Source organism: Mercenaria mercenaria, chromosome 3 (genome assembly GCF_021730395.1).
Source record: "Mercenaria mercenaria strain notata chromosome 3, MADL_Memer_1, whole genome shotgun sequence".
NCBI lineage: Eukaryota > Metazoa > Mollusca > Bivalvia > Venerida > Veneridae > Mercenaria > Mercenaria mercenaria.
In genome coordinates this window covers 27,097,015-27,122,662 of record NC_069363.1, presented here as the reverse complement: position 1 = coordinate 27,122,662, position 25,648 = coordinate 27,097,015, and the positions used below count along the sequence as shown (strand labels likewise).

At 34.3% G+C, this 25,648-nt stretch overlaps 1 protein-coding gene across 4 annotated transcripts in view; it reads left to right on the top strand.

Annotated features, from left to right (window-relative positions):
* The window catches only part of LOC123525224 (uncharacterized), a 36,261-nt gene extending 11,222 nt beyond the window's left edge, over nt 1-25,039 (top strand). For 3 of the 4 annotated variants that reach the window (XM_053538049.1, XM_053538047.1, XM_053538048.1), the window contains exons 8-11: nt 13,932-14,091; nt 14,227-14,286; nt 15,067-15,139; nt 15,606-25,039. In XM_053538049.1, the coding sequence (XP_053394024.1) occupies nt 13,932-14,091; nt 14,227-14,286; nt 15,067-15,137 (291 nt within the window). In that variant the 3' untranslated portion in view covers nt 15,138-15,139; nt 15,606-25,039. The remainder of the gene's footprint in view (nt 1-13,931; nt 14,092-14,226; nt 14,287-15,066; nt 15,140-15,605) is intronic. The other variant, XM_053538050.1, reaches the window with a different exon arrangement.
* The last annotated feature ends 609 nt before the right edge of the window (nt 25,040-25,648 follow it).

Sequence of the window (25,648 nt, the reverse complement as noted above, 5' to 3'; positions counted from 1 at the left end):
AAATTGTTCAAATTGTACCCCTTGGGTGAAAAGAGGCCCAGCCCTGGGGGTCCCAAGTTTTATATAGACTTGTATAGGAAAAAGCTTTAAAAATCTTCTTGTCTGAAACCATATTTAAACATATTTTATTCCTTCCTTTTGTGACAACATATACAATGTACATGTACAGAAAATATGCAAAACATTCTAAGAAAGGTAAAAGGGTTGGACCACAAGTTCATATAACATTAGAAGTTCGGTCCGTCCCCGAAGGTATATTTTTAAAGGAAAATTTTATGTTATAGATTACATTGTATTCTTATGAAAAATGACAAAATGTAATTGGAAGAGAACGAAGTTAAGCGAAATGAATAACAACAATATCTGAAACCATATGACCTAGGCTTTTGATATTTGGTATGATGCATTGTCTAGTAGTCCTCTACCAAAATTGTTCAAATTATGCCCCTGGGGTTAAAAGAGGCCCGCCCTGGGGTCACTTAGTTATTATGTGAGTTATATAGGAAAAATACTTAAAAAATCATCTGATCCTATTTCCAAGACTGTTGAATTATAATTACCTGATGGCCCCAAGTAATATGATGTCACTTGACTGTGACCTTGACCTACTGACCTACTTTCTTGTTTTTTTTTAAGATACAGCCTTGAAATTTTGATGACATACACAGTTTTGCACACAAATCGTAAAACTGAATTTCATTGACCATGAATGTGACCTACTGACTTTCTTAATATTTTATCATCAGTTTGACATTTGAAACATGTAGCTCATATTACTCAGGTGAGCGATCCAGGGTCATCATGACACTCTTGTTTTTTTTTAATTTTGTATAATTTATGTTATTTCCTCAAGCTCAAACAGAGACATATTTCAAACTGATAACCACTGCGCAAAACGATCACAGAAAAATCATTATACCAAATAGTTTACGAAAAGAAACCTCAAAGTATTGCGTAACAATTATAAAACACAAAATAAAACTGTCGATAGCCATTTTTCTGGGGAGCTTCAAGTAAAAAGATTTAATCGGACAGAAATTAAGCTCCAACACTGAAAAATTATAGCCTTGCTCTCTGCCTTCAAAAAGAACCATAGGGCAGAAGTAAAACCTACCTACATTTCTTCCAGTTTGTAAACTAAAGAATAAATGCAAAATCAATAACTTTACAACATGTAACTAAGTATTTTCAAAGATGTCTAAACATCCACCCTTCTCTATCAGGGGCTAAATTCACTTTAAACAGCAAGACATGGCTAATCAAATGAAAACTTTCCGCTTCAATGATAATAAGTCTTGAAAAAAAAACCAACAGTTTATCTTACTAGATAAGAGAAATATAATGAAAAAAAAAACGTTTGGTCCTAGCGGGGCTTGAACCTACGCTGTAATGTATTAAGACTATTGGTCAGCAAGCTGCCCACTGCTATGATAAGCCCCGCCTACTGTCTCTCTCTGATATTAATATAATTGTATGTTGTTGAATTTTAGAATTAGAAGAGATTTAGTAACTATCAAAGTGACTTGTGTCTTTCTAGTCTAATGACTATATAAGATTGTATCCTATTAAGAACCCACATGAACATTACATTTTTTTGGCGACGAGCATGGAATTTAAAAATAGTGGCATAAAGGATTATAAATATTTATAATAAAATTTCTCCAAGAATCAAGACTGATCTATTCTCTCGAGATGGCTGCCAGAAGATTGGACTTGCCAACACCAAAACCATTTAAAGTTTTGGGACAAAACACTAATTTATCAAGCACGTGGGACAACTACATGAAAAGATTTGAATATTATTTATCAGCAAGTGGAATTACAAAGGATGAACAAAAGAAAGCTTTGTTATTACACCTGGGAGGAGAAGAAATACAGGATATTTACGAAACTGACTTGTGACAGGACAAGATACCAAAACACTGTGGATGCTTTAACCCGATACTTCAATCCTAAGAAAAACATTGCATATGAACGTCGTATTTTCAGACAAGCATCACAAGAAGAGCACGAAACAATAGACAATTTCATTGTAAGACTGAAAAAGCTGGCAGTAACATGTGATTATCCAGACGGATCAGCCAATGATATGATCCGAGATCAAGTTGTTGAAAAGTGCCGATCGACAGAGCTTAAGAAAAAATTCTTACGTGAGACAGATCTCACACTGGACAAAATACAATCGATCTCCCGTGCATTAGAATTAGCGGACTTACACGCGACCAAAATGGAAGAAATTAACGACAGTCACAGGGAAACATATTCCCAAGAAACTTATCACACACCTGCGCAGAATGAATCAACGTACAAAATTAGCAAAGCACCGTATCAACATCATCATCAGCGTCAGCATCAACAGCAACAAAAGGAAACACGGAAACAGTACCAACCAAGGGCACGACCAACACAGCAACCATCTTAATTCAAAACCTGTTATCGTTGTGGAGGCACAGGGCACAGTGGCCGTGAGTGTATGAAATCGCGAAATATTGTATGCCATAAATGCAAAAAGTTAGGTCATTACGCAAATATGTGTAAAGCAAAGAAAGTAGAAGTGCGTTTAGTGGATGATGAAATCTCAGAGGATTACACATTTCAATTAAACACACAAAATAAGTCTCCTCATGTGAATGTAGAAATCGAATGAATTGAATGTTCATTATTAATCGATTCTGGATCTAGTGTTAATTGTTTGGATCGCGCTACATATGAGAAAATAAGATCAGGTGATACAAAAATTTCAAGTGCTCAGTCAAAAGTCTATCCTTATGCGAATTCAATGTCAATAGTGTTATCGTAGAAGAACATAGTGTGAAAGAAATAATTTCGGAATATGAAGATAGATTTCAAGGGCTAGGGAAAATGAAAAGATTTCCAGCTTAAATTAAATATCAACAAGGATGTTAAACCAGTCGCGCAACCTGCCAGACGTATTCCATTCAAAATGCGTGAACAAGTGAAACAACAAATAAAACAACTTCTGGATCAGGACGTCATAGAAAAGGTCGAAGGTGCCACACCATGGACATCACCATTACTTTGCGTGCCAAAACAAAATGGTCAAATTCGTCTTTGCATAGATATGAGTGTCGCGAATACAGCTATACAGCGAGAACGTTTCCCACTACCAAACATAGAAGAAACACTGGAAGAACTTAACGGAGCACGATACTACACAAAACTTGATTTAAATATGGGCTAACATCAAATCGAACTGGATGAAGAGTCGAGAGAAATTACAACGTTCGTTACAAACGAGGGACTATATAGATATTGTAGACTCATGTTCAGGATATCGTGCGCACCGGAAATATATCAACGCATTCTTCAGCAGACAATACAAGACATACCGAACTGTAAAAATATATCCGACGACATCCTTATATGGGGCGACAGAAAGGCAGCACATGACAAAACATTGCGAGATGTTTTGCAACGTCTTAGAGACAAAAATTTGACTCTGAACAAAAATAAATGTGACTTTTGTAAGACAAGCATTGAATTCATGGGACATACACTGACATCAGAAGGTCTCAAGCCACAACAATCCAAGATCCAGGCTGTTTTGGACACAGAACCACCACAGAATGTGAAAGAAGTGAAATCCTTCTTAAGACTAGTGACATATTGTGCGAAATTTCTGCCAAATTACGCAACTGTATCTGAACCAATCCGAAAATTGACAAGGAAAAACATTAAATTCGAATTGGGACGCGAGCAGATGGAAAGTTTCCAAGAACTTAAGGACTTACTCACAAGTGCTAGTGTCATGGCATATTATAATCCAAACCCAGAAACGACAATCACGGTCGATGGATCACCTGTTGGATTAGGTGCTATATTTGCTCAAAAACACTTTAGACCTGTGGCATATGCTAGTAGAACATTGAATCAAACAGAAAGACGATATTCCCAGATAGAAATCGAAATGTTAGCATGTGTATGGGATGTGGAAAGGTTTCGAACCTATGTCTATGGGCAACCGTTCAAGCTTCTCACAGATCACCGCCAATTGTTGAACATCTTTAAACATACACACAAACCGCCAGCACGTCTAGAACGTCTACAAATGAGGCTACAATGCTACAATTTCACAGTCTCATCAGCCAGGAATCTCCAATCCAGCCGACATTCTCTCAAGGTCAACATTCAATAAAGAAAAATGTGAAATCTCAAACATTACCGAGAAATACCTAGACTATGTATGTGGAAATTCAGTGCCAAAAGCCATGACCTTAGAAAGCTGAAGAATTCAAAACATTCTTTAAAATTCGCAGAGAACTGTCTGCTCATAACAATATCGTATTACGTTGAAATAGAATAGTTATTCTACAGGCTATGAGAGGTCAAGTGATAAAAATAGCACATGAAAGTCACATGGTCAGCTTTTAACGAGAATTTGCAAGAATTCTCTCCCTTAATTATTGACTGTGTTAAAGCAATTCCCTTCAAACTGGATTGCCTCCCTTACATTAGCTAAAGTCGTGTCATTCATGACCTAAGTCAATAATTCTTTGTCATGAATTTTATCTAATATTTTGCTTTAGGTAATACACGGAAATTAAGCTCGCATGTTACTCCATAGAAAGCAACAAAACATGTAGCCAGTTTTTGATATAAATCATGTTGTTTTATAGATTCATATAGAAGTATTATCCATGTAAAGGTATAAAACATTTCTGTAAAAAAAAACATTATGTTAGCTTATGACATTGCGAAATTCGTGTTGTCATGTAACAGAAAATGAAAACATTTAAATTAATTTCTTTTCTTTTGAAACTTTGAATTCCGCCAAACATTGAAATCCGAAAATTATTTCATAAACGAGCTTTTCCACAAACACATGTATACATAATAGTTTTCCTCGAGAAAAACAAAAATTGTGTGAAGATACATGTATTCCCATTTTGACCGATTGTTCTTGTCCACATAACGGTACTTATGTTTAACTTTCATGTCTAGAAGTTTACTCTTTAAAACATTATACAATAAAGTAATAAACTAAGCAATACTGTTTTTGACAGGCGATGGGAAAGAAAAACCCGAGCAACTTAACAAACTTAAAAAAATACATGTTACTAAAACACGCACACACATGTTTTATTACCTGGTCTTGATCCAAGGTTTTTCATAGTAATCAAAGAAAGAAAGAATTTATTGAATTATGAATCAAGTTTCTGATTTTTTCTGATCAGCATTGGTGAAGGTGTATCATAGAGATCCTAACTCATTTTTTAAACAATTAGCTCTGATTCATCCTGTCTACTTATTTATAGTGTCGAAGTTACTTGATTATACATAAACCAAATATGCCATTCAGATATGTGTTTGTACATACTATACAATTCAATCATGAAATCAAATTTATCCTGTAAACTAAAGCCTTTAGCTGTAAAGGTGGCTGTTTTTCTTGCTTTCCACGAACAAAACCGTGACAAAAATGTAGGTCGTACTAAAGAGATAATCCTACCGTGCAAACTCATGGAAGCATGCCATTGTTTTTTTCAAACTTGGATTTCATTTCTAAAATAGACAGTATATTGCGCGTCTGTTAATTTCACCCTTTCTTTGCACATCGTGGAAACCATGCTGTGTCTTTTGTTTAAATAAATGAACACATTCTCTCTCTCTCTCTCTCCCTCACCATGCAGCTTTCAATGAGCTCCTAACTTGCAAATTACACTATTTCATTAGAAAATTATTCTTTGAAGTAGTTTTTCTCCTGTCGTCGAATGTTTCAATATTCCAAAGATATTTAGCTTTCAGTCGGAAATTATGTAATTTATGTTGATTCGTACTGTTCTAATAAACAGTTTGGTGGAAAAAATATTTTTTTCTTTTTCTATGGACTAATTAGACAATTATGAACGTTATTATTTCAAAAGACTATATTGAATCGTACATCAGTTGTTGGTATATGCAGTTCCGTAATTTAACACGGTTTCAGTTAATTCAGAACTTTAAGAAATCCACAAGTTTTTTATTTCTTGATACACTTTGAAGTAAAGTGGAAACAAGAAGCCCTTACCCTATTACACTTGAAATTATATTATTGTATTGTTTATAAAGTCAAGAATACCTATATAATTATGTGATAATAAATTGTCATGCTTTGGAAAATATGATTTATTTGCCTCTAAAGTAAAAGAAATTGAAAAGTTTACTGTTTTTCACTGTATGTTCAATATAAGCGACGGTGATACTTTTAAAACAAAATTGGAAGCAAGAAGATGTTCAGTTAGAATAAATATTTTCACATTGAATTAAAGAGAAGAAATTGAAGTTTTCTGTCATATCTGGTAAAATATTCACAAACGAAAAGACATATTTGAAATTAATCATTAAAAATAAATTTCCTATATAATCAATTGCTCAAAGTAATATCAATAGAGAAACCACTATTGATTATCGGATAATTTTCAAGGGGGACAACCTACTATAATAAGCCAGTCAAATATAATAAAAGCTGGGGATGCAGGGAATTGTAAAGACTAAACAAATGTTGAGAGAAAAAGTGTATTGGCCAGGTATTGACTCAGAAATAGAAGAATTAATTAGGACTTGCGAACAATGCCAGCTAAACTCCGCTCTACCAAAACAACCAACAATCACACCTACGGAATTACCAGAACGCCCGTGGCAAACTGTAGGGATTGACCTTACAGGACCTTCCCCGGGGGAGAACATATTCTTGTAGTCATTGACTACTACTCCAGATTTCCAGAAGCAGAAATCATCAAAAATACATCATCAAGAACAATAATAAATAAACTGATGCGTATTTTCGCAACACACGGACTACCGGAAACTATAAAAACTGACAATGCGCCAAATATGGTATCAGCTGAAATCACAGAATTTTTCAGACGAAATGGAATAAAACACCATCGCGTTACCTCATATTACCTGCAAGCTGCAGGACTTGTGGAAAACTTCAATAAAACTTTAGGAAAAAGCTTAAAAGCTGCTGTTTCAAGTAAGAAAAACTGGAGAATTGAAATTTACAAATTCCTGATGGATTATAGGACGACACCGCACGTAGCAACAGGAGCAGCTCCAGCTACACTGTTATTCAACAGAACAGTCAAAAATAAACTTCCTCACATTGAAAAACATAAAAATGACATAACAGTTAGACAAAGGGACGGACAATAAACAAAAACAAAACATGAAAAGGTATGCAGATAGGAGATGTAGCAAACAATGTAATATACAAGCTAGGACAGAAAGTGCTAGTTCGTAACAGAAAATTCGGAAAACTTTGTCAGAACTGGAAAAACAATAAATACACTTTTGTTGGTCAGAAGGGAAATACTTTGATTTTGAAATCCGTATACAATGAACTGTTTAGAAGGCACATTTCACAAGTCAGACCATTGTATGAGAGGAATAATTACAAATAAACTTGCAGTGAACGTTTGGCATGTTCTAATCTCTGGCCTGGCCTGGCCTGGCCCGGTCCGATGAGCTCTATTTTCGACTGGGCCGGGCCAGGCCAGGCCAGATTTTATTATAAATAGAGAAATGAATGGCATAAAATCTAAATATACAATTACAATAGCAGGCAGTATTAACCTGCATTGTTTACTTGCTGCATGTCAACCAGTCCTCTGGAGAGAATCATTAATTAGCTGTCATTCATCTTATTTGAAATACAGATTTGCACTGAAGAAAATGGTGTAACTAAATGATAACTACCCATTTTTTCTGTAATCAAATTATTTAAAGTCAGCTTTAACACTTGGTTTTAAAACTAATGGCTAATTTCATTGATAAGTTTACCTGCTGCAATATAACTGAATATTTACATGCATTGAGAACACATCTCTTTGGTAATTGTAATTACAGGTTGTGTCCCTACTATCCTTAGCTGACCTTTTAAGTGTTCAGTTGAACTTTTAATGTGTTTGGTTTAGTTAAGCTGATGTTCAATTTATGGAAGAGTAATGAAAATAATATTCATTAATCGTAGGACCTCTAACTCATTGTCAGGGTGTTGGCATTTTAGATTATTGATATTTTTCTTGCACAAAAAAAGAATGGTGCATTGTGTTTATGTTATTTCTAAGTGATATATTTCATGCTAAAAGATGCTCTTGAGCCTGTTTCACAAGACTTTGAATGATTTTTTTCCACATACTTAGATCAATATAAAAACAATCTTACAAAAATATTCAGTATGTGTATAACCTAAACTACAAAATTTATATATCGCTTCCCCGCACCATACTATCCCAGGTTCTTGAACGGAGGTAGCATTATTTTAGAAATTCAAAGTTGTTGTCCGTTAGTATTGACAGGTGCCACTCTTTATTTTACATCATATTTTTAACCTGAAAATATCTAAATTGACCAAAATAACATGCAAAGTTTACCAATGGCACAGTGGCGTAGTGATAAGTTCTCCAACTTTCACACATGTTACCGTGGGTTCGATTTCAATTCAGATTGTTTTCATTCAATCAGTATAATATCATTTTATTGATACTGGTTTTATTCTTACAACATTTTATGGTAATAACTTGTATGTAGAAGAATGTCAAATACTTGTGTATTTCTTTCAATAAATGAACAATAAATCACGATAAGTGATAATTTTTCTGCATTCTAAGTTTACAGAGGAAATTTTAAAAAAATGACAATGAAAATGGTCAAACAGGTGTTTCGAACTTACAGTCCCGAGATTGGTAGCTGAACGTTTTGTCAGCACAGCTTTATCTGCATGTACGACCTGGCAGTAAAGAAATGTTTATATTTTATTTGGTTTTCAATATTTATATTTTTATTTATGTTTGGGCACAATTTTTTTTTTACAGAAGCATACAAAATATATTCTTGAGTGCTAGTTCAATAATTTCGGACAATACTAAATAATCCTCAATAGACAAAATAATAAAATTAGTTAGGTTATTCAATTTTGGGAAAACCAAACCACCAGTCAAGGGTCAATTGAGGTGGAGATCCCCTGATAATAGTCATAACAATTAATCAGGCATCACCTTTAAATTAGACATAATAGTTATGTTAGCTACAGGCTTATTCCCAGGTGTATAATTTTACAGAGTGGGAGTTCAAAATGTATTTATATAATGTCTAAAATATCCAAACTTATTCTAAAAGTCAGATTTTAAAGATGCTATAGAAATCACTTTCACCTTTTACGAAATTGAAATCTGTGGCCTGGCCTGGCCTGGCCTGGCCTGGCCTGGCCCGGCTCAGTCGAAAATTGGGCTCATCGGGCCAGGCCAGGCCAGGCCAGGTCGGGCCAGGCCAGGCCAGGTCGGGCCAGGCCAGGCCAGAGATTAGAACATGCCGAAGTAATGCAACTTCTTCTAGCACAAATTAAACTACAATAGTGTAGGTTTATTACTGTTCCAATGTCGTTATCCAGTCACTTGCACTATTTGATTAGACTGAGTATATTATTATTCATTATACGTGTATATTGTTACTATCTTTCCATGAAGTAAATCTATACCTTCGTGAATATTTAATATGTAATTTATTGTAAATGTATTTATTGTAAATACATTTAATATGTAATTTATTGTAAATACATTTATTGTATATACATGTAAATTTATTGTAAATTACTCATTCTCCATCTGTTTATATGTATGCGCAGACATTTACAGTTGTGTAAATAAATTACTATCGGGCATTTTCTTCATTATTTTGGGAATGCCACCAAAACCAGTGGAATAGGGATGATGCTCTTGTGGGAATATTCTAAAATTTCCAAAATCTGTGTAAAAATATTCTTTTTTGTATAAAATATTAATGGATTGCATTTCAGTAACTGTTAAACAGTATAACTGTTCTTTTGATAACCAAAATATATACATAAAATTTATCAAAACTATTTTAAAACAGTAAAGAAATGCAAAAGGTAACACTCATTCTGGAATCAGGAAAAAAGACATAGTCTTATTTTTTGCATTTGGATTACCCCGGTACCTCCTTTTACCGGGAGTAGATTTAATAGTCGTGGGGGTGGGGGGAGCCCTAACTATTAACACATTCATAATTGTCTTATATTTATTCAAATAAATTACTATCATCACATTCATCTCAGTCATGCACATAGATAGTAATGTACGGTGTCACTTCAAAGGGGGGACGAAAAGACCAATTTGAAATCGCTGAGGGGGACGAAATGACCAAATCGGGGACAAGTTGACTAGGAGACGAGTTGACTGTAAATTTATAATTGTTTCACATTTATGTAAATAAATTACTAATATCACATTTTGCTTTGCATGCTCTAGTCGATTTAAAATATTATAGATTTAAGTATGTATTTCATAAAAAACTAATCTCCAATGATGAAACAATGAAAGATATATTTCAAAAAAAAACAAACAAACTATATTATTTCTGTATCACAAGTGCAATTCCACACTGGATTAATGTCAGAGAAAAGCTGCCCACTGCTATGATAAGCCCCGCCTACTGTAACTGCCTCTCTAATATCAATATAATTGTATGTTGTTGAATTTTAGAATTAGAAGAGATTTAGTAACTATCAAGTGACTTGTGTCTTTCTAGTCTAATGACTGTATAAGATTGTATCCTATTAAGAACCTACATGAACATTACATACGCCCTCCTGAAAAATTAGTTAAAGTAGTCTCCTAAAAACGGTATATTGATATGAGATTTTACTTATTTATATGCAAGTCCATGCTATATTAAAGTCAATGAATCAACTTGGCTTTTTAGTGTTAACTTTGAAACCATGGTATGGGCCAATGATAAGGTCCCAAACGTAGCATAAACCGGTTTAAATTAACCTGTGGTGTGTTTGCTATTGACATTTACAAGACGGTGCCCGACTGTGTTCCTTTCATTGTTCATTTGGCCCCCGTTTGTCTATACTTTTTACTTCATTTATATTTTGAAGATATGTTTATATGTACAAATCAATACATACACTGTTACGAGGTTGTGGTTTGATTGGATTGCGTTTTCGGAATCTGACTTTTTTAGCTCACCTGAGCCAAAGGCTCAGAGTGAGCTATTGTGATCGCTCACCGTCCGGCGTCCGTCCGTCCGTCCGTCCGTCCACGCTTTCCTTCAAACAACATCTCCTCCTTAACCACCAAGCCAGTTTTGATGAAACTTCACAGGGATGTCCTTGGATGGTCTTCTTTAAAAATTGAAAGGAAACACTTTAAAAATCTTCTTGTCCAAAACCACAAGGCCTAGGGCTTTAATATTTGGTATGTAGCATCATCTAGTGGGCCTCTACCGAGATTGTTCAAATTATCCCCCTAGGGTCAAATATGGCCCCACCCCGGAGATCACATGGTTGATAAACTTCTTGTCAGAAAAAAAAGGGCATAGCACTTTGATATTTGGTATATAGCATCATATAGTGGGCCTCTACCAAGATTGTTCAAATGATTCCCCTAGGATGAAATATGACACCGCCCAGCGCGCGTGTGTGTGTGTGTGTGGTGGTGGTGGTGGGGGGGAGTCACATGGTTAATATAGACTTGTATAGGAAAATAAATTTTAAAAATCTTCTTTTCTGAAACCACAAGATCTAGGCTTTTGATATTTGGTATGTAGCATTGCCTTGTGGTCCTCTACAAAGATTATTCAAATTATTCCCCTGGGGTGAAAAGAGGCCCTGCCACGGGGGTCCCTAGTTTTACATAGACATATATAGGAAAAAACTTTAAAAATCTTTTTGCCTGAAACTGCAAGGCCTATGCTTTTGATATTTTGTATGTTTTATTGCCTAGTGGTGTACTACCAAAATTGTTCAAATTATGCCCCTGGGGTGAAAGAGGCCCTGCTATGGGGGTCACAAGTTTTACATAGACTTATATAGAAAAACTTTAAAAATCTTCTTGTCTGAAAGTTCAAGGCCTATGCCTTTGATATTTTGTATGTATCATTGCCTAGTTGATCTCTAACAAGAGTTTTCGAATTATGCCCCTGGGGTGAAAAGAGGCCCCGCCCCAGGGGTCACGATATATGAATTATATAGGAAAAAATACTTAAAAAAGTGATCAGATCATATTTCCTAGACTGTTTAATTATATTTACCTGATGACCCTGATAAGGGGTCTACCGACTGTGACCTTGACCGACTGACCTACTTTCTTATTTTTTTAAAATAGAGCCTTGAAATTTGGATGACGTGTACAGTTTTGCACACCAATCTTAAAACTGACCTTCAGTGACCATGAATATGACCTACTGACCTACTTTCTTGTTTTTGAAGCTTTAGCAAAGAAATTTGTTCAAGCAAGCAACTTAACTCAGGTGAGCGATATAGGGCCATCATGGCCCTCTTGTTGTTAGATATTAATCTTTGCGTTATTCAGATTCCCAAGTGAGGATTATGTGTCGTTTGACTCACTAATTATGTTATCCCCAATGTATTTTTTCACCATCTATAGTCTGTAATATCCTTACACTACCTACTCAAGTTAATCAAGATGATCCATCACAACAGTACCCTATGCTCGCCTTAGTTTGATATGGAAAACCCATAGTATCTAAGATTTTGCCAACATCTTTCCTGCACAGTTTTCATCCAGTGTTTTGTGGTAGCCAGCCTTTCTGTACTTTCAGTACTTTGATTGTAAAAAAAAAACATACGTATACCTCTGCGATTCTTTGATTGAACTCTCTGAAACAATGTCATTATTTCTCATGTCTGTTAAGATGCTAAGATGATCTTAGAAATGACAGTTGACTATAGATCAGTTAAAATACGTGCCGTGTCTCCCGATAGCTAGACATTGCTACTTTGAAATTAACATTACCACCTGGCATGGTGAATAGGGGATAACTTGATTTTAACTGTCACAAGTTCACATTACATGTAAGAAAGTGTAGACCAATACAGTCCTGTCACAAGCTTGTCCAGGAAACGTTTTGAAATTGGCAATTCTTAAAAAAGGTTGGAACATACGAGGGTCATCACCCATTGTTATAAAGTATGAACAGTCTTCTAAATTGGTCTGTGAATGTTCCTGTTGCACTAGAGCACTTCGATTGACTTGTATCGAAAATATATTTTCGCATGGAAAGAAAATTAGTGTAATAATATCAAGGACAGCTGTTTCCGCGAGATTACACGTGCAATCTGACGTCATTCACAAAAAATAACCATGAACAAACTGGCGTCGTTCAATGTTGAACACCAAAATTTCAAAAAGAACATTAAGTTGTAGTAAAACTATTTTTTTTCTGACGGTAAAGATAAAAACTGAATCGACATGACTATACGATTTTTACTGGATTTAACGATATTTTGAATAAAAAGCAGGAAGTATTTTTATCGGATTTAGAATTACAATAGAACGTCGAAGGGTCCCTTTTTTGCTGATTTATGTTTACATCTTGAAAATATCGAATATTTTGATTTTCTGATCATCGTGGGAAGCAAATCAATTTTTTTTTGTAGCAAGTTACTATATAAAGATGTAAATATATGGATTGGACGCTATCTTTTGTACGTTCATACTGGTACGTTCATACTGGTATAAACTTGCAAATCTTCCAAAAATCGCTAGCGCGATTCATGGATTTACCGGTCCTATTCGGTCGGTCATTTCGCATGAACCCCGAAAAAAGATCATTTCTTAAATAAACGCACAAGAAATAACATTAAATTCTTAATAGCTGTCTGACTACGAAAAAAATCAAGGACATGGAGTCCGACACAAATGTTGATAAACAATTTCCTTTCTAACTAAGGCAAGTGAATATATGATCAGTGAAAAAAATTATAAGGCGAACGTTAAAATCGCGTCCTCTCTTAACAAAGCAAAATAATGTTTGCTGTTACATAGTACTCGAATGCCGCGATTTTTACCAAAACCGCTCACATCTTTGTTAATTTCCTTTATTGAATGTAAAATTCCTACATTTGCGCTCTGGTTGTTTTAATTCTATTTCTTTATTTCCAGTACAACTGCAGCTGTTATCCTGGCAATTTACAATTTGTCGGACAGGAACATATGTCAGAATGCAATGATGAAAATCAGAAGCCGACTTCGCTTGGAGCGTGCCACCTGTCTGTACAGAGAAATGGTAGCACTTTGACATGCCTCTGCAACAAATGTACAGGTATATGTTATACAAAATTATGCGTTCTTACGTTTTATGTCAAATTTTACATGTGAATAATGGAAGTGTATATAAGCAGATAATAAAAAGAATAAAACAAAACTTACTGAGGCTTTGTCAACTCTTTCTTTTCAGAACTGCAAAGTAAAAACTTAGGCAGCTGTTCTCGTCCACATACGAATGAATTGAGAAATGGTAATTATTCCTAGTTTAAATCAGTATGAGCCGTGCCATGAGAAAACCAACATAGTGGGTGTGCGACCAGCATGGATCCAGACCAGCCTGCGCATCCGCGCAGTCTGGTCAGGCTCCATGCTGTTCGCTTTTAAAGCCTATTGGAATTAGAGAAACTGTTAGCGAACAGCATGGATCCTGACCAGACTGCGCGGATGCGCAGGCTGGTCTGGATCCATGCTGGTCGCAAAACCACTATGTTGGTTTTCTCATGGCACGGCTCAGTATAATGTTTCATTGTATTGTTGAGTTTTATTTACATTACAGTAACAGTGAAATTATACACTAGTATTAAATATATTATTTTAAATATATATATTTGATAATTGTCCGCAGTAAATTCTAGAAATTTTGATTTTGTGTAATTGAGAATATTACAAATGTTGTGTCTTCCGTTACAGTTTCCTTTGCATAGATTTATACTACATTGTATAAGTTTAAGTAACAGGATCAACGTATTGCATAAAAATATAAAAAATATAATTCACTGATTACGTGGACAAAGGTTTTGAGGAAACAGAAATTTTGAACTTATTGAGTTTCGGGTCTAATTATTTTTATATACTGTTGTTAGAGATTACACTGGTGGCAAATAATATTTAGAGACTGACCCCTGATTTTTACGGCATATATGATATCTAACTTAAACTACAAAGTATAGCAAAATCTAAAATGCCAGAGATTTATACAATGTTCGTCTTTAAATGTGTCTCGTATTTGTGGTTGTGACTTCCATTTCAGGTTCTTACAGACATCAATCACACAGTATCCTTACGCTCATTTTGATGTGTTATTTTGCGCTAGTGTCTTAAATGTAAGTCCACAGATCGAAAGTGACGGTAAAACAGATTTTGCTATTCAGCTGCAGAAACTCTAAAGAATATTTACCACACAAAACTTCTGTTTGAATTCAGTTTGCGTTAACGCATTTCGCAGTATTTTGTCTACAGCAGGCAACTTGGACCGCAAGAGCCAACATAACAGTCCCGTATATTTGATGTATTTTAATGTTCTCATAATTAATTTATTCACATAATTTAGATTGTGTGTTCTGTTAGAATCAAGGACTTGTGGTGAAAGTCACAATCTTCCTATTCCATATTCTGAAAAAAGTAAGAATACTTCAGCAAGATAGTCGTAGTTTTTAACTAAGTGCTTCATTTTGCTGCATCTTATATCAGAGTATTAATTAGCAGTCTCGCCACTGCATTGTTAGTTTATTTAAAAATGATTGAAAGTTATTTGTTAGAAATATTTATGTGATATACTTTGTATTTCAGTTATACTGTGTCCAGTGGTGGAATAATAACATGCATTTACTGTAATCATCCATTCTGTCAGCTTCATCATCACGATCCTGAACGTGTATGCGTGGTTGCCCATTTCTCTTTTGTACACATACATTTAATATTGACATTTGTTACTATGTATTCATATATAAATGTTTTGAAAACATGTTTGATAACCTTGATGTATTATGTATATGTTGTATGGATGAGGAGCCCATTTATCAAATCTAGATCAAGCTTTCTGTATTCTGTATTCTAATACGTTTTGTCTGTACAAATCATTTATAATTACCTCAGTTATTACTGATCTCGCAACTAAATTTTTCATTCATTCCTTCCCCACGACGATTCCAGCTGAATAACATAGTTTCCATAACTCTTGAAATTATGCCTCTTTTTGTGCTTAGCCATTTTTGCGTCTCATATATCTTGAAAGCATTTGACCTATGGGCATGCAACCTTTAAAGAATATTATTCAGCATATGAAGCTTTTTAGGGATTTCACTGAGTCAGTCCAGAGTTATGGCCATTGACTTGTACAGCATCATGCTTAAAGGTCCTGAAAGTTATTGCTACACGTATCTATAAAAGTATAAGACCTACAGTAATGAAACATTAGGTGATTGTTATACAGGATGTGAAGTTGTGCACCTGATTTTTTGTTATGAATTTCACTCCGTCAGACCAAGTTATGGTCCTTAATTTAGTCAAAATATGCATATATGTTTTGGTTGCATAATATCTAAAAGTATTTGATCTAGAGTCATTTAGCTATATAGGCATCTGAGGTTTTGTTTGGGAGTTCTCTCTTCAAGAGTTATGACCCTTGACTTAGTCAAAAAATACCAAATGTTCCGTAACTATCATTTTGATGGAATTTTCCCTTTTTTTTTATACTTAATTTTTTTTTCAACAAAGCTATGTTTGCGCTTGACATTAATTTCTATCTCGGTAATTACATATCATAACTGAATGAAACTTCACAGATGGCTTCCCCATGACAGAACTAAAATGAATGACATAGGTTTAGTAAATCTTGCTATCATTTTGATGAAGTTATGACACTTTTATACTAAGCCATTTTGTTCAACACATTTCTGTATGCATTTGTCAGTGAATCAGTTTCTCAATATGTACATATCATAAGTCAGTGATACTTTAAACTTGTCTTTGCTATTATAATTCCAATAGTATGAACTAGGTTCCTTAACTTTTGATGTTATTTTACTAAAAATATCTCCTTTTTGTACTTTAACATTTTTTCGGCAAAACTAGATTGCAATCGTTTGTTTCTTTTGTCTGTTTTGAATATATCATGTTATTCCCAAGTGTTGTATAGAACTTGTGTTCATACATATATGTTTGTGTCCATATACCCACTCCACAATCCAATCCGCCCCACGGCATTTTACTGATACTTACTTGTATTCCTTGACTTTGCTGTACGTCGAATCCATTTTACCTCCACCTCCTTCAACACCAAGTCACATACACATATAACCCATATCTCGCCCCAAAATGGTCTTTAGTTTTTTTTGTGGTTATCATGACATAATTCCATCATATGTTCTGACCTTGACCTTTGACCCATTCATCCAAAAGCATTAAGGTTCATTTGTTGATCATAGGCAATTAAAATGCAAGGGTCATTTACAGACTGCAATATTCCTATTAAGTTTGAACGCCTTGGTTCCGAGCTTTCTCCAGTAATTAATCATAGACTGTTTTCAAAATCAACGCCAAAGACGTTGACGGCTTGAGATACTGACTCCAACTGCATAGAGGTCATCTCGTAACCACAGGCAATCGTTCTTAAGTCCAAAAGTGATCCAGATCTCGATCGAAACTGTTTTCAGGGCACTCTGACGACCTTTGAACCGTTTACAGTCTCAGTAGTACTATGTCCTTGACCTTTAAGCTACTGATCTCAAAAACAATAAGGATCATCTACTGACACATGCAGTCATTCTATGAGGTTTGACGACTGTAGTAAGTGGTTAATAGTTATTGAGCGAAAACCGTTTTCATTCTCAGTGTCACTGCGACCTTGACCTTTTGACCTACTGAGTCCAAAAATACAACTGGTCATTTACTGGTCACAGGCAACCTCTCTATGAAGGTTGTGGATAATAGGGCAAGGTGTTCTGTAGTGATTTGTCGGTAACAAAATGGTCTAATAACGGACTGACGGACAGACAGACATGAGCAAAACAATTTACCGTCTCTTCTTCGAAGATGGGCATAATATATATATTAAATATTTTATGACTGACCATAATCTATAAATATCATTTAAAGTGACTAACCCACACATTTAGGTGAAAAATAGTTTCTCTCAAAAATCCTTAAAAGTGAGTACATGTACATTGAGAGTGACCAGTGGTGTAAGCTTATTGAAAGATGTTCTTATAAAGAACCAAACATATTGTGCAGATGCAACGCCTTTGAATGCAGAGCATTTACATTCTTCTTGCTTTTTTCCCAATATCTAACTTTTATTTTCACCAACTTTATCATTATCAATATAAGCCAAACTTGGTGGAAATGAACATGCTGAAAAATTTCACCCAAAAATTAGCCTTTTATGTAAAGTAAACAAAAATTAATAACATACTAGTCCTGTTGAAGACATTTGGCTGTTAGCTGTGTTATAGTTCATATAATTTTTGTTCGAATTATAATTGCGTTGATTTGTGTAGTGACTTGTTTGCATGCATTTGTATGATCGTTGATGTTTTCTGTACTATGGGACTTACATACTTTAGATAAAATCCTAAAAGGTTCGAAATCTTTTATTGATAAAGATGCATATAATTGTCACTGAATCCTATCACTTTGAGAACTGTTAATAATTCAGTCCATAGTCAGCTTTTAACGAGAATTTTCAAGAATTCTCTCCCTTAATTATTGACTGTGTAAAAGCAATTCCCTTCAAATTGGATTGTCTCCCTTACATTAGCTAAAGTCGTGTCATTCATGACCCAAGTCAGTAATTCTTTGTCATGGATTTTGCATTGATCTAAAATTTTGCTTTGGGTAATACATGGAAATTAAGCTCGCATTTTACTCCATAGAAAGCAACAAAACATGTAGCCAGTTTTTGATATAAATCATGTTATTTTATAGATTCATATAGAAATATTATTCTTGTAAAGATATAAAACATTTCTGTAAAAAAACATTATGTTAGCTTATGAGATTGCAAAATTTGTGTTATGTAACAGAAAATGAAAACATTTAAATAAATTTCTATTCTTTTGAAACTTTGAATCCCGCTAAACATTGAAGTCCGCGAATTATTTCATAAACGAGCTTTCCCACAAAAACATGTATAATAGTTTTCCTTGAGAAAAACGAAACTTGTGTGAAGATACATGTATTTCCATTTTGTTTGAATGTCCTTGTCCATATAACGGTACTTTTGATTAACTTTCATGCCTAGAAGATTACTCTTTAAAACATGATGAAATAAAGTAATAAACTAAGCAATCTTGTATTTGATAGGCAATGGCAAAGAAACCCGAGCAATTTAACAAACTTAAAAAACATACATGTTAGTAAAACACGCACACACATGTTTTATTAACTGGCCTTGATCCTAGGTTTTCCATAGTAATCAAGGAAAGAAAAATTCTATTTAATTATGAATCAAGTTTCTGATTTTTCTTATCAGCATTGGTGTATGTGTATCATTGAGATCCGAACTCATTTTTTTTAAAAATAGCTCTGATTCACCCTGTCTACTTATCTATAGTGTCTAAGTTACTTAGTCTTGTATAATCAGTGATATACATAAATCAAATATGCCATTCAGATAGATATGTGTTTGTACATACTATACAATTCAATCATAAAATCAAATTTATCCGTGTAAACTAAAGTCTTTAGCTGTAAAGGTGGCTATTTTGCATGCTTTCCCCGAACAAAACCGTGACAAAAAATGTAGGTCGTACTAAAGAGATAATCCTACCGTGCAAACTCATGGAAAGCATGCTATTATAAATGTTTTTTTTTTTTTGTTTTTTTTTTCAAGCTTGGATTTCATTTCTAAATAGACATGATATTGATGCGCGTCTGTTAATTTCATCCTTTCTTTGCATAGCATGGAAACCATACTGTGTATTTTGTTTAAATAAATGTACACATTCTCTCCCCCTCTCACCAGCCACTGAGCGCCTAACTTGCAAATTACACTATTTCATAAGATTATAAAGATTATTCTTTGACGTAGTTTTTCTCCTGTCGTCGAATGTTATTCCAAAGATATTTAGCTATCTGTCAGAATAATGTAATTTATGTTGATTCGTATTGTTCTCATAAACAGTTTGGTGAAAAATCAAAGCTCTGTTCTATTCTGTTCTGATCACTTTTTTTAATTTTTGACTAATGAGACAATTATTTCTTGCATACCAGACGGGGATTTCCTGTATTTTTACCGGTGCTGGAAAAATCCATCTTACACCCCGGGGTGTATATTTTATTTCGAAAAACGGAATAAAAATCCAATACCTTGACAGTTCCTCTTTGTTCCTGATAGTATATTTATCGATTCAAAACACGTTGTTTTATAAAAAATTCATAACGTTACGCTGGAACTGATAAAAGAAAACCGGAACTAAACATTGTTATTTATCTTTGAAACGTCATGACGTCTTTCCTGTTTACGGACGTTGATTTCCCGCGCTTTGTTTAAATACGCTGCTATAAGAAATAGTTCTAAAAAGAAAGCCGTTCGACTGATTTTATTTTTATTATTATATCTTTATATCGGTATACAAGAAAAAGATTCTGTCACTGGTTATAGGTTCAGATGGGAATATCCGGCTCTCGGATAACTGTTTAGGCGGTAACTCGGTAGGAACCTCGTTACCGCCTAAACAGTTACCCTCGGGGCCGGAAATTCCCATCTGCACCTACAACCAGTGAAAGAATCTTATAGAACGTTATCATTTCAAAAGACTATATTGAATCGTACGTCAGTTGTTGGTATATACAGTTCCGTGAATTAACACCGTTAAAGTTACATCAGAATTAAGAAATTCACAATTTTTTATTTCTTGATACACTTTGAAGTTAAATGGAAGCAAGAAGCCTTTACCCTATTACACTTATAATTATACTATTGTATTGTTTATTAAGTCAAGAATACCTACATATGTGATAATGAATTGTCATGCTTTGGAAAATATACTTTATTTGCCTCTAAAGTAAAAGAAATGGAAAAGTTTAGTGTTTTTCACTATATGTTCAATATAAGCGATGGTGATACTTTTAAAACAAAATTGGAAGCAAGAAGATGGTGATACTTTTAAAACAAAATTGGAAGCAAGAAGATGTTCAGTTAGAATAAATATTTTCACATTAAAGCAATGGTCACATTTACGTTCACGCACGTAGTTGGTCGTAGTTAATTTTAAACGTAGTTTGTCGTACGTTGAAGTACGTGTAAGTACGAACAACTACGTTCAACTACGAGTAAATCGGGTAGGGTTAACTAGGGTATCACTACGTCTTACCACGAGTTACTACGTTACACTACGTATATACTACGATCGAAGTACGAACAACTGCGACAAATTACGATCAACTACGCTGAGCTACGGAAAAGCGTTTAGCCGTAGTGGAGTCCTAGTTTAGTTTAGCCGTAGTGGAGCCCTAGTTGATCGTAGTTGAACCGTACTGTCGATGCGTTTTTCTTGTACTACGATCAAAAACGATACACACTACTGTTAAGTACGATCAAGTACGTTTAACTAAGATCAACTACGTTCAAACTACGGTCACAGTAGGGTCAAAACATCGTAGTTAATCGTAGTCAGATTTTGAACATGTCGAAAAATTATTTGCTTACTACGGACAAATCATAAGTTCGAACTACGATCATTACTACGTTTGACTACGATTATCTACGTGTAACTACGCTTAGTTCGATCAACTACGATCAACTACGATCATTCCTTACTACGATTAACTACGTGTAGTGTGACCACGCCATAAATTAAAGAGAAGAAATTGATGTATACTGTCATATCAGGTAAAATTTTCACAAAACAAAAGACATATTTGAAATTAATCATTGAAAATAAATTTCCAATATAATCTATTGCTCAAAGTAGTATCAGCAGGGAAACCAATATTGATTATCGGATAATTTTCAAGGGAGACAATCTACTATGATAAGCCAGTCAAATATAATAAAAGCTGGGGATGCATATTTACGGCTGTGAACTTTGGAGTGTGTATTCAGAACATGATATTTTAGCCTTGGAGAGAGCCCATAGATTTTGTGTAAAAGTCCTGCAGCGTTTAGGGTAAATACTAGTACAGACTATTTGTCTAAATTCCATGGAGACACTTAGTGATTATAATTATAAAAAGCTCATGTTCTTTGGGCAGCTATGCCATCTCCCGACTAGATATTTAGCTAAGCAGACTTTTTTTTACATAGGCTGACACGATTTTTAAATTATGACAAACAAAGTTATGGTTTCATGCCGGATATAGGGTAAAATGGGGTATCTGGGACAGTGGGGAAACTGGGACACTACACTTTTCAGTAAATTGGGGTAAATATTGATTACGTTCCCTAAATTAGATCATATGTTGAAAAAGAACATTCAGTGTTAAAGCCTATTGTGACAAAACATTTTCTGCCGATGGATTGGAAAATATTTTAAGAATCGATTTTCTTAGACATATGTTGAGAGTATTACTAATTAAATAAAAATAAGAAAACATAAAATTACACGCTGTAAATAATTATGCCTATTTTTTTCAGATGGTGCTTTAAAATATTCTCGTTATGTTCCTGTCTAGTGAAACGCACAATGGAAATAGTCGTTTGACTTTCTAGATAAATTTGCTTATATGTGGTCGTTATATCAATAAGATCTTAAAGATATTTAATTTCGGTACCGTAACGTCTTGATCATAAATGTGACGTCAATTTTGACGCAAGACGCTGGTTCTAGTATACATGTAATATCGCATTTAACTTGTTTGAAATATTGAAGTGTATTATGTATCATTGCAAATCAAGGACATGACATTATTTTTTTTTAAATTCTATAAAAAAGTATAATGATTTTGTTTTTTGTTTTTTTTACTTTCATTTTGAATAATAAAGTGGCCTGTCATGAACCGTTGCGTTGACGTCAGACAACGACGTTATAAAACAGGTGCTTGTTTGTGAAATATGGCATGTCCAAAATATTTATATTGGTATGTGTTGATACCTTCAGTTATTGGAAGAGTTGCAAAACTGTAGGTATATGGATTATGTCAAGTTTATGTTTAATTCATACATAGTTATTTACACTTATAACATTTTTTTATTTTAAATGATTTATATAATAAGCATATATTGAAACAAATAATGACATAATTTAGGCAAAAATTGGACATATTGATTTCTTTATGCATCCTTGTTTTACAAAACAGACATAAATTGTAATTAATACTGAGCTATATTTTCAGTTTAGAATTCTTTTTTGATCTGTGGACATGAATGGTTTCATTTGTCATAAATGCGACTGTAATATACATAAATTCTAATAAAACTAAAATGTCCCAAGTTACCCCAACTGGGTGGGGTAACTTGGGACATTTGACCAATGTTTAATTAATTTATATTTAATCACTGGTTATCAGGTATTTGTGAAAGTTTATATTCGTCATATATTATATAGTTTGCGCATACTGAAATATCAATAAATCAAGTTTATATTTTGTCTTTCTAAGATATTACTCAACAGTGTTTCTTTAAATGTCCCAGTTACCCCATTTTACCCTATATAGACTATTTCAAAAATACGAGTTGGAAGCTTTCTTAATAGAATTTATTTTGTCACGGCATATGAGCTGTCTCTTTGTTTACAGATCTGTGGAAAGAGCCATTTGCTGATATTTATATAACTCGTGGCCCTTTCCTTTTGAAGAGTATTCAGTTTCTACCATAACATACTTTGAAACTTTTCAGGGGGCGTAGGTTCAAGTCCCAGTGGGACCAAACATTTTTTGTCTTTTCTTTTTTTCTAGTAAGTTTTTACTTTTTTCAAAACTTACTATTGATTTATTGTACAAAAGTGGAAATTTTTCATTTGATAAGCGATTTTTTGCTGTTCAATGTGAATTTACCTCTGAAACAGAAAGGGGCAGAGTTAGACATCTTTAAAAATACTGAGTTGCATGCGGTAAAAGTTCTCTATTTTGCCTTTACTCTTTAGATTACATATTGTGAAAGAAATGTAGGTAGGTTTTACTTCTGCCCAGAGGTTATTTTTGAATGAAGTGAGCAAAATATCTCCCGACTAGATATTTAGCTAAGCAGACTTTTTTTTACATAGGCTGACACGATTTTTAAATTATGACAAGCAAAGTTATGGTTTCATGCCGGATATATATAGACTATTTCAAAAATACGAGTTGGAAGCTTTCTTAATAGAATTTATTTTGTCACAGCATATGAGCTGTCTCTTTGTTTACAGATCTGTGGAAAGGGCCATTTGCTGATGTTTATATAACTCGTGGCCCTTTCATTTTGAAGAGTATTCAATTTCTACCTTAACCTACTTTGAAATTTTTCAGGGGGCGTAGGTTCAAGTCCCAGTGGGACCAAACATTTTTTGTCTTTTCTTTTTTACTAGTAAGTTTTTACTTTTTTCAAAACTTACTATTGATTTATTGTACAAAAGTGGAAATTTTTCATTTGATAAGCGATTTTTTGCTGTTCAAAGTGAATTTACCTCTGAAACAGAAAGGGGCAGAGTTAGACATCTTTAAAAAAAAAACTAAGTTGCATGCGGTAAAAGTTCTCTATTTTGCCTTTACGCTTTAGATTACATATTGTGGAAGAAATGTAGGTAGGTTTTACTTCTGCCCCGAGGTTATTTTTGAATGAAGTGAGCAAAATATAAAACAGTCCCACAGGATTCAGCCATAATTTTTCAATACTGGAATTAGAATTTAGTCTCACTAAATCCGTTTACTTGAGGTACCCTAGAAAAAATGATATTGACAGTTTTATTTTGTGTTTTATAATTGTTTACCAATAGTTTGATGTTTCTTTTATCAAAGTTAATGGTACAATGAATTCTCTGCAAACGTTTTGGACAGTAGCCATCACATTGAAATTTGTCCCTACTAGAGCTTGAGAAAATACCATAGATTTTACAAAATTTATAAAAAAAAAACGACACGGTAAAAGTTGTTTAAAAATTGCGAAACAGTGCGAAACACGGCCAACTTTAAGAATATACCAAGCGAATGCCATTTTTTAAACATTACTATTAGGGTCCAATACCTTAAAAGCATGTATAGTACAATGTTTTTTGTTTGTTTATATGTTTTTTGTTTATATGTATTGGTGTTTATGTTAAAATATTGCATGGTATGACTGGTCAAAATAAAGATGTGTCCTACTAGTATGTCAAATTTCATGAAACATTTTTTTGCATGAACCTCAAGGTAAGGTCCTTTTAAGGCTAACCTGATTAGCCTAATAAGAATTTCTACAAATCTTTTAAAAAGTAAAGTTTTGAAGGGTATTAGTATCTCTGTATAAAAAAACAAGCCGTGCTCTGGCAAGGTGGCGAACAGTTTAAACTCTGGTTGACCGGCATCTGAAACAAGCCGTGCTCTGGCAAGATGGCGAACAGTTAAACCTCTGGTAGACCGGCATCTGAGACAGGCTGTGCTCTGGCAAGATGACCAACAGTTTAAACTCTGGTAGACTGGCATCTGAAACAAGCCGTGCTCTGGCAAGATGGCGAACAGTTAAACCTCTGGAAGACCGGCATCTGAAACAAGCCGTGCTCTGGCAAGATGGCGAACAGTTAAACCTCTGGTAGACCAGCATCTGAGACAAGATGGCGAACAGTTTAACCTCTGGTAGACCGGCATCTGAAACAAGCCGTGCTCTGGCAAGATGGCGAACAAATAAACCTCTGGTAGACCGGCATGTGAAACAAGCCGTGCTCTGGCAAGATGGCGAACAGTTAAACCTCTGGTAGACCGGCATGTGAAACAAGCCGTGC